An 11,042-nucleotide genomic window follows, 5' to 3' on the forward strand; every position below is an offset into this window, starting at 1 on the left:
ATCTTGTACAGCAATTAACCACTAAGAAGAATATATGCAGTGTGTTATTAGTTGAAACTGTACTTCTAATTTGATTTGAAACTGTCTCATTGTTATCTGTTTATCAATAAAATTTTGAGAAAAAAAGAAACAGATCAAGGAAGAAAAAAAGGAAGGAGCTGACCCTTCCAGGTCACACCTTGGCCACGTGCCTCTAAACCGCTGTCCACCCTGCAACACTCAGTCACCGAACCGACTAGGCACCAAGCACACTGCTGAGTGAAGTGCCCTGTGTTTGGTCACTTTCCAGAGACCTCACCTCTGAACCCATGAGATGCTTGGGTGACGATCTCTGTCTCTATCATATGAATTCTCAAAACCAATGAAGAAATTCAATGAAAATAAGATCACTTGTAACAGGTCTTATAAAGAAGACATTTTAAAAGGAGCTTGTTTAATATTTGTACATACTAAATACTTCAAACCCTGAATGTTTTCAAAGACATTTTGTTATTTGACTATAATTAGGTACTGAGGAAAGTCCAAAGCAATGAATAAAGACCTAATGTTTAAATCCAATTATGGGCCAGCCAAATATGTCAGTGAATTAAAGCACCTGCAAGCATGCGCAGGGGTCCGGGAGTTCAATCCCCAGGTTTGCCATGCTGACCCTGCCCCCAGGGCCCTCTGAGAAGGCAATTGAGACTGGGTGTGTTGGCATGCACCTGTAATCCCAGCTCTTGGGAGACTGTAAACAGACAGATCACTGTGAGTCCGATCTAGTAGTGAGACTCTGAACACCATGTAGACACTTCCCTAAAATACAAAAAATATATATTTTTTAAGAAATGAAAGATCTTTTTCTAAATAGATTTTAAAAGCTAAATAAACACAGTTAAGTAATATTGAATACTTTTCTTCCTTACTTCACTTTGAACAATAATGAAGGATAAAAGAAAATATTGTTTGAAAAGTATTATTTTCTCCCACCTTGCGTTAATATCACAAATGAAAACTTGGACCAAACTTCATGATATTTTCTATTTCCTTAATACAATAGCCATTGAATATTTTAGCCTTTATAGATTATCTATTAATAGGGGAACATGACTCTGGGTAAATAGGTGTGGGACCAGGGACTCTTGGAAATATTTATGTAGAAGGTATGTTTAAGTTGTCAAAAATATAAAACCAAGCAAACCTGTTGCTCCAACTGAGTGAGTTTTGGTTCCAAAGTTGAATATTTCTGCCAGCAAACCAAAAACCCTACAGATAATTGTATTCACCTCTCCTGGAAGATATTTAGCAGCTCTAGTTTTAGGGAAGCGTGTCCCTGGTGGCATCTCATCTATTATTTCTTTCACAAGGCATGTTCCCCTGCATTGGCTCTGGTAAATGAGCAGCCAGATTTGAAGCATCTTGCAGTTTGGGAAATTGTAGTCTCAACTCTTAACCCCTCAGCCTCACTTTTCTGAAACCATAAATAAAGAGGAGGAGGAGGACGGTGGCACTGATGGTGAGGACAAAAAGCACAATAATGATACATATGTTCCCTTTCTGGCTTTAATCTGTGTTCAGTGAAATAATGCATATAAAACTTTGAGGACCTAGCCTCGAATGAGTATTATCTCAGTGTTAACACTTACTAAACAGCGTCCACACCCTCTATTGCATTCTAGTACTTATGATTTCCTTGATTTTCACCCATTACTGGTGGCACCAGCAAAATCACTATTTTACGTTTTTGCAGATGTCTCCCTTAAAGCTACCCAGTGCATTGTCCCTCATTTCAGGCCTAAAATCATGTCAGCCTAATTCCCACTAAAAGAGCTCAGCACAGCTATTTGTGCCATGCAGTATCCCTGCCCCTTCCCTGAAGTTTTCCTGTTTCCAAAATTAGAGTAGAGATACTTAAGTAATAGAATTTTTGTGAAGATTCTTTGTCTTGATATACGTTTAGTGCAGGACTGGACATACAGTAATTACACACACACACACACACACACACACACACACACACACACACTTTCTATATGGTATTCTGCTATGCTTTTTTAACTAAAAAGCTGATGCTATTATTTCCAATGGGTTCTTTCCATTAAAAGAAATGTTGATAAAATTATTTGATTTTAAATATAATTAGTTCAACCCAGTTTATCAGTCCTCACTGATAACCCGAGGACTGAATCACTGAATTATAGTTTACACTTAAAATTCACTGATTTTGAATTTGAAGTGTAGACTATAAACATTGATTCTATTAAAGGAAAATCAGATTGTAGAGAAGATGAAGAGGAATATTTGTGAGTAAGGCTTCTTTTGGTCTCTTAGAGGGACAGAAAGCTGATGTTTAGAGAAAAAAATTAAAAATGAGCATACTCTAGTTCCTTGAAGAAGGTAGTAAGGAAAAGGAGTACTGTGTGTGAACATGTAATCTGTGTCTTTGGACGAGGTGTGGTAGCCCACACCTGGAACCCCAGCGCTTGGGAAGCTGAGGCAGGAGGATTGCCATGAGTGAATTCAAAGCTAGCCTGAACATAGTGAGCCATGTCTCCAAAGGGAAAAAAATACACATCTTTCCTTTCCATTGTTCTGATTAAAGCTTTGTCAGTTACCGTCTCTCCCAAGGCTTCTCCCCGCTCTCAGCACTCCCTCCTACCTTCTTCCCATCTGCCTAGGAATTTGAATTTTATTCATCAGGTACTTTCAAGGCCAAAAGCCTTCTAGAATTCAAGTCAGTAAGCCTTGATTTAAGGATGGGAGTAGGTGTCCTGTCTTCACTGAAAAATATCACTGAAAAAATAGAGTAAGAAAGGACTGATGAGATGGAAATTCCTATACAGAACCTAAGAATGTCAACCCCGTGCAAGGTCCAAAAGGTGAAGGCCACCAAATGGAGGAATTGAGTCAGGTTGTATGATGGTGGGAGGTGGTGAGGTTTGCTGTACTTATGAATGAAATCAATTAAATTGTTATATAATCTCTACAAATGCTTTTTCAGACTGAGATGTTACTTATAGATAATGGAGGACCGATTTTATGGTATATAATCAAATGTTAATGTTAAAATCAATGGCAGTTTTGTCATATTATTAGGAGAATTTCATGAAAAATAATCAGCTCTATATTTACTTGTATCATAAACATGTACCACTGGTGTCAAACTCTTTCTGTTTCTTTGGATTTCTGTGACTTTAATTGCTCATTTTGGGGGTATTTTGTTTAAGGAAGTGCCAAGTAACTTCTGTTAAAGAAACATTGCTTATTGAATATGTGTTTATTTTAGTGAATTAAAAAATATGCTTTCACATCTTGATTATGTGCAATTTATCCAAATCAAGAAAGTATTCAAATTAAGCTTCTGACCAAAAGATAGATGTACAATGACAGGAATTTGCCTTGAGTAAGTAAATAACTTCAGTCACCAAGTATGTGTTTGACTATTGTCTGAATTCACTAAAAAGGTTTAAAATTATATGTAATTTAAATTTGTTTGTCAAATCTTATTTTGTATATACATCTCTAAAGAGATATAGTCCTTAATGTTTCTTGAGTATTCTTGCTATCTATGATTATGAAATATATTAGTTACTGCAGATATGTTTACGCTGAAATGACCTTTTCCTTAAGAAAGTAATGAGGATGATTATCTCCAGCTTCCTAGTAGGTAAATTAGGATTTTGGATATATTAAAAAATGATTCTGGGCCCAGCCAGATAGCTTAGAAGACTAAAGCACCTGCTTAGACAGGAGCAGGGACCTGGGTTTGATCCCCAGCATGCTGTGCCAGCCCCACCCCCAGTGCACACTGAGGTGGGGAATGAGACTGGGTATGGTGGTGCATGCCTGTAATCCCAGCACTTGAGAGGCTGAAAACAGGAGGATCACCATGAATCCAATCTGTGTAGTGAGACCCTGTAGACCCTGTACTAAATAAGTTTTTAAAAAATGATTCTGACAGAAGAAAATATCTAATGCTTCTACTTGACTAGTTGGTGAAATTTAATATGTCATCACGAAGTCTTATTACATAAAATGTTTACTTGTATCTAAATCTTTCTTTATTGTAAATAAAAACTAAATCTTAGGCAACCTAATGAGCACATAAAGAGCTGTTAAAATTATTCCCTCTTGGGCATGTCTGATAGAGTTAGCATTTCTGGGTCTACTTGGTGCCAGGCATCGTCCTCTGAGCAGAGTACAGTACAGCTTCCTCCAGTCAGCTGGAGGTGACAGTATAAAATGTGTTCAGGTAAGGATATGCCTGAATATGGTGAAAGTGAAGAACTGGGGGCTAACATGAGGATAGGAAGAGTGCATGTAGATCCAAGCTTCTGGAAAAGCTTTCTGCAAGAAGCACACCTAGCATATAGTAAGCACTCATGGAACCTTTGACCCTGTCTTATGCCCCTACCCTGATAGGTCCAGGGAGTACAAATGTAAAAACCTCCTGTTCCTGATTTTCCTGCGAAATGCAGTCTTTCAGGAAATAGACACAACTAAAAGTGATAATTGCTTCAATAATTGAATATACAAAGTGCATAAGAGACTCAGAGAAGGAAAAAATTTAATAGAGTTTCAAAAGAAAATATAAATCTCAGTATTCTAGAGTGGCTAAAAGGCATATTGACTCACAGAATAGCTTTTAATATCTGTAGAAACCAATCAAGGTTTTTTTACATTCATATTTAGATTTTCAGTTTTACTACTCTTGCTGAATGTGTGAAGCCATTCTTAGTTCAGCAATGCTTCAAGCAGAACACTTAATAGTGTAGATTTTATTAAAGATCTTAACTGATATTGGTTGGAAGAAGGTAAAGAAAATACAATTTCTGTGGAAGATTTGCATTAGATATTGTAGTTATAGGCTGTAGCATCTCCCCTGTAATTTTATGAGAATGGTATTTCCCTGGCTTTCACTGTGTGATTGCTGGTTACCTTCTGTCAGTGAGCAACAGTCTTACTGCAAAGCAGGAGCACAACCCGTCTCTTTGTCTCCGTGGTCAAAGCAATTATTTCTTAGAAAGTCGGATTTTTTCAAAATGACCATGTACAGGAGCAAACGCAGACATCAGAGATGTAAGTAGATCCTGAACCAACTTTTTCATATGACTGTGGTGGAGAAAACATACTTGATTTCTTAAAAGACTAACCATGACTTCTTCAGATACATTCTAGTAGTGGAAAAGATTCTGTAGCTCTTTCCACCCTAGCCTTTATCTTTATCCCTGTAACATTTGTGAAAGATGTTAGGGGGAGAGGGGATAATTCGCTTGTTACTATGGAAACCCTTGGAAAGGTTTACAAAATCAACAGAGAAATAGATCAAATGCAATTTCAGTCTAGCTCAGCATCCTTCATACAGGCATGATCACTGGACAGTTCTCTTTTTTGCTTTTCTAGGAGTGATAGATTTTCTTTCCTGGAAGTCGATTGAAGGGTTTGGGAAGGTAGCCTAAAACTTCTGTTTATTCATCCAATTTTAATTACAACTCTCAGAGCCAATAAAGCAGTTCAGAATGGAACAGAGAGAGAGAATTAATTGGGAATGATAAGCTGAATATGTAGCAGAGTATTCATTGCTAAACTTCTTCAAGCGTATTTGTAACATAATTCATTAAGGACACCGTTTCAGAGGGTTAAGAGGAGTCATCTGCAGTCTACCGTAAAGAAACTGATTCTGACTAGAAAGGAGCAGCACAATTAGTCTGGCCTAAAGTCAACAACAGAGATCACTATTGAACTGAAAACCAAGATAGAGCTAAAAATCACTGTCTTCTAATAAAACTGTCTATGGTAAAGCAGTATGCCTCGCATGAAAAGCTTTTCTATCACATCTCTCTCTAGTAAGTCTAACTCTAAAGTACTTTAATTTTTCTGTTGTGTGAAGTAGATATTAACAGACTGAGCCTTAAATTGCCTGTCACTGACTCTATTTACTGTTATAGTTGGGTAATGGAAACTTACTCTATAATCAGTGCTTGTACTTTTCATTATTCCTTATGTCTTTAGATGCTATCAAATATTTTTAAAAAGCAGAGAGGTCATCAGCAACAATCTATCCAAAAGCTAATATATAATAGAAATGTACTTTACCATGATTCATGTATTATTTGATGTATTTTCACTTAAAATGTGAAAACTAACAATTGTCTTGTTCAAAGTTTTATGCACCATGGAAAGCCCTGAGGAACAGCACTGCCCAACTGATTCCCTATGCCTTTTGACATCAGCTTTCTCTTATAATCAAGAAACAGCCTAAAACAGTTACTGCTATTCCTTATAAATGATTGGTGTGAAGCCTACAGTATATTGCTGATTAATTGTGGGTTTTCTCCTACAAGAGTGAATCTAAATTATGCATGAGAAGTCATCTTGCACCTTTACTCCTATGTACCCACTTGATGTTTTCCTCTGTGGGCAATCATTACCTTAATGGACATGCAAATAAACAGTTCACAGAACAGTTATTCCCAGTCTCTCCCCTAAAATGTATTTGCTGAAGTCTGTGATTAAGCCACAGGAAGAGATTGTGAATTCTGTGAGACAAGTCAGCAGATGTATAATTATATAGGCATGAATATAGTATGGTGTCCTGGAATGATTTAGTTAAAAAAAATCTAATGTGTTCTTACGTTTAATTGTATCAGTTAGCTGTATTAGGTTAGATTAACTGTTTCTGTATCTCAGTATCATACACTATCAGACAGAAAAAATAATAGAATTAAAATATATAGATATCTTTGCAATAAAAGCAAATAGAACCCTTAAGTGAATCGCTATCTTACATTAATAATATTTGAAAAAGTGTGAGAAATGCTACAATTGTTTGCATTCTGTAGATACAGAAAAATACCTAAGTTATTTCCTAATGAAAACCCAAAACATTTCCATTTTCAGTCATATCTTTCATGCGTGTGTATTTAATCTTGTAAAAGTCATAAACTCACCTAGAGGTAATTATTCTCCAGTTAAGGCAACGATTATGCTCTTAACAAAAATCTCATTGCAAGAAAAAGGAGAGAGTATTCTTGTGATTTTCTTTCAAATTAAAATACTACATAAGTTAACTTTCAAATTTTCTCATTTTCTGTGGTTTTTAACATAGTGGTTCTTAGGGAAAATAATGCAACCTCCTTTTAGAGAGATGGGAAAGGTACACAGGATAGTGTCAGGGGCTCAAAGCAAGGGAGACCAAGAATACTTGTATGACAGAATTTAAAGGATAATTTGCACTGAGCTTTTCAAAATTTATGTAGAGTTTTGAGATCTAGTCCTTACTTGTGTCTACGTCGGTTATTTATAATTTTGAGTGTGAGACACGGAGAGGGAAAAGTTCTCTCTTCCTTATCTCTGACTTGACAACTGCTATGAAAAATGAACAGTTTCAGAGTTCATTCAGGTAAGAGATTTTCACTGTGCATAACTGCAACTATCAATTAGATACAGAATTTACTAAGTGGCATTTTAAGGCATTAAAAATATTTGCATGTGTCAGGTGTTGATTTTGTCGGAGTCAAATAACTAGAAATCACTTTGAAGAAATCTAATTTTACAAATCAGGTTGACTTAGGAATCATGATTATTATGAATAACCTTTATGTTTCTTTTAACATTAAGCTTATTTGTATATCAAGCTACATTACAGTGTTCATTTAATTTTTTAAATTCTCTATATTATGTGTAAAAGAAGGCATACTTGTAACTTTCTACACCAAATCACCAGATGACCTTGAGGAAACATTTTTTGCCTTTAAAAAGTCACATGAAGAACTTTTAAAGAAATGAATATGTTCTTGGAACAGAGACATAAAAGGAAAAGGAGAGTAGCATATATCTGCTACTAAATACAGAATTTCTTACTACAACCCTCTTGCAAATCAAGCAGTATAAATATAGTTTTCAGGGTGTAACATTTTATCTTATTTTGCAGAAATGGAACAGATATGCATTTTTTATTGTTAATGCTAAGTTCAGATTAACTCACCTTCTTTGTCTATTTTATCATGGAAATACTTGATAATAACTTCAGGAACCTAGGTACTATGCATTATGGTGGATAGTATTTGTAACCTGGGCCAGTACCTACTATCTCTGTGGGCAGTAGTTTCTTCTGTAACTTAACAGATTGTGCTGGGAAGAAGCTTTCTAAAATACCCTTACCTCTAACTCCCCATGCATCCACCAAATAGATGTCAACATGTCAGTGTCAAACTCAAGACATTAGATCATTTCTCACTAGGTAACATAGGTGATGGATCTGGGGTTACATGCTTTTGATCCATGAGTGACTATGCAGTTTTAAAGGGGTTCTAGCATCCATAAGAATGTTAATCATTGTTTGTAGGATAAAGAAAATGATTGATATATATGAAGAGATACATGCATGAGTGGATATAGTCACATGCATGTTCATGTGTTATACTGCAAGTTTTGAGATATGTTTATTAAAAACACATTTTTAAAAATGCACAATTTCCTAATATATTGATTAATAAAACATATCATTGTATCTCATACATATGTGAGTACAAATAGTATGTGTTCAACAAAAACCAAATTTTTAAAATATTGTATAAAATTCTTAATAGCTTGGAATACCATATTTAAAAAAAATTTATGAGCTGAGACAGGTGGTGCATATCTGTAATTCCAGGTGGTTAAGAATCTAAGGCAGGGGAATAACAAGTTCTAGGGTATCTTGGGTAATTTAGTGACACTGTATCTCAAAATAAAATTTAGAATAGAGTTGGGGATATTGCTCAGAATTTAAGCACTTGCTGGGTACGCACAAGGCTCTGGGTTCAATCCTCCATTTAAAAGACAGGGGTTGATGGTTGGAGAGAAATGCTACATCATGTAGAGCTCTTATTGTATTTTAATGTTTGTTTAAAATCCTCATTCATAAAGGTTGGAAAATGCATGAATTAGAAAATGAATACAAGCATGATCTTGTGGCATAGACATTCATATATTAGAAATCCCTGACCACCTATAGTGCAACCTTTAGTAGGTTACTGGGTTTTCTTCACAACTCACTCAATCCTCTTATCTCCATATGCTGACTATTTTCCTTCTTCATAGATGACGTGCACCTGCCTCTTCACACATAGAAATATGTTTCACTCAAATTCTACATCCTTCATAGGGGTCTCTCTAGGTCCAAATCAAATTATTCTTAGTCTTCTTTCTTTTGAATGATGTAATTTGTGTATTTCAACAATTTTATCATATATAAGGGAAAATTATGTTTATTCCATTAATCTCTATCTTTGTTTTATGTGAGATATTTTTGAGTCTTAGTTTTGCAATTCTCAGCGTGTAATATATTACTTTCACCTAAATCATCCTTACTGCTAATCAAGTGTATCCATTCAATACTATGTTTTGATAACCTGTTACTTTCCACTTTGTTTCTCACATTCTTCTAGTACTAGGGAGGTAGCAATAAACTAAATGCTTTTGACAATGGGGAAATGAAACAAATATAAATATATGGCTTGCCAGTAGTGCTAAGTACTATGGAGAAAAAAATTGAATAAGACAGAAAGAAGTTTTGACAGATGACATAGAGAACATCTATTTTCTGTGTAGTAGTTAGGAAAATCCGCTCCTACTAAGGTCACCTCAGACGTGAAGACAGTGAGGGAGAAGCTGTGCCTCTCTCTGCCCAACCCTCAGTAGAAGTAGCACAGGCAGAGTCCTTGCTGAACCAGGATAACTGAGGAGCCACAGAGTGCAGGGTCTAGAGCCACTGGCGATAGATGAGGCCAGGAAACAGTGGGCATTGAGGGACTGGATTAAAATTGTTAACATAGAATCTAATGTAACAGTGCATTTCATTTGTCATTAAATTCATGTGATATATATATATATATATATATATTTCTAACTTTGAAGAACAACTACATAGCTTCTAGGAGGATCATAATACTTTAATAAAATAATAGTTATAATAATGACTATTTTAATCATTACACTCTGAGGGCCTGGTTTTATTCTGTATGTGTATAGACACACACTGCTCAGTGGATCTGCACTAGACAAGCAAATGCAATCATTAATTGTAAAGCAATCAAACTGTGGCATTTCAAAAGATATAAATACTGTTTGACCAGAAATATTTTGCAATGTGTCCTCTTATAAGTATTGTTGCATTAACTTTTTAGCCTTTTGGCTAAGATCAAGCATAATTATGTTTGCGTTATTGATGTATCAACGCTTTCTTTAAAATTCTTCGGGTCAGAGAAAATAAATTGATAGTTTGATACGATTGCTGTAAATATTTGCAGTGATAAACAAGGCTGTCAGCAGTCTCAGTAGGTATAGAATTTGTGCCTTCGTGCTCAGCATTAATGATAGGCTCACTCTTCCCTGATTTTAAAAAAAAGAGTTATGTTTTCTGTGATTATTAATAAAATGTTTTAGACAATCTTTGTTATACTTACTTAATGAAATTGTTTATAATAAATTAAGTAGCAAGGTAAAAATTCTATTCAAATATATTTATATTAATACTGTGTTCTCTTTGTAACCTATAACCAACATAAATCATTAACTATTAATTATTATATTATGTAATAGCTCAAATATTGACATTCTCTATTATAGTTAAAGATATCATCTGGGTTTTCAAATGTGATGTGAAGTGTGGCTAGTAAGGGGCCTCAAGAGGGCACTATTAAATTCAACCTTTGATTTCTCTATTATTGATGCTTATTGGGAATTATGATCTGACACCTGAAATTTCTACACAATTTCCTCTCAAGTTCTGTCATGAATTCTAGTTGAGAAATTGTAGCTTTGTATATTCCTCCATGGAATTGTGTCTGCATGCAAGAGTCGGGGTGATCTGATTGAGCATGCACACCGGGCCCGTGGCTTTGAGCAGAGATGTACAAGACATGACTGATAACACCGCTGATACAGATTGACCTTAAGTGGAAATTCATATTGGTCACCCTCACGCCCTTAATCACTGACTTCTACAGGCCGTAGTCAGTGGCTGTTTGTGCCTGCAGGAATCCCTCTCTCTGCCTCTCTCTCTGTGTCTCTCTGTGTGT

The 11,042-nt window shown here is 35.5% G+C and overlaps 1 protein-coding gene across 6 annotated transcripts in view; it reads left to right on the plus strand.

Annotated features, from left to right (window-relative positions):
* Ralyl (RALY RNA binding protein like) overlaps positions 1 to 11,042 on the plus strand; it is a 761,418-nt gene that overhangs the window by 534,821 nt on the left and 215,555 nt on the right. The window contains exon 1 of one of the 6 annotated variants that reach the window (XM_004643084.3): positions 4,837 to 5,058. The exons of the other annotated variants lie outside the window; for them this stretch is intronic. Within the exon in view, the coding sequence (XP_004643141.2) occupies positions 4,872 to 5,058 (187 nt within the window). The 5' untranslated portion in view covers positions 4,837 to 4,871. Of the gene's footprint in view, positions 1 to 4,836; positions 5,059 to 11,042 lie in introns of those variants that run through there. 6 annotated transcript variants of the gene reach the window in all.

This window comes from Octodon degus, unplaced genomic scaffold (genome assembly GCF_000260255.1).
Source record: "Octodon degus isolate 3935 unplaced genomic scaffold, OctDeg1.0 scaffold00165, whole genome shotgun sequence".
NCBI lineage: Eukaryota > Metazoa > Chordata > Mammalia > Rodentia > Octodontidae > Octodon > Octodon degus.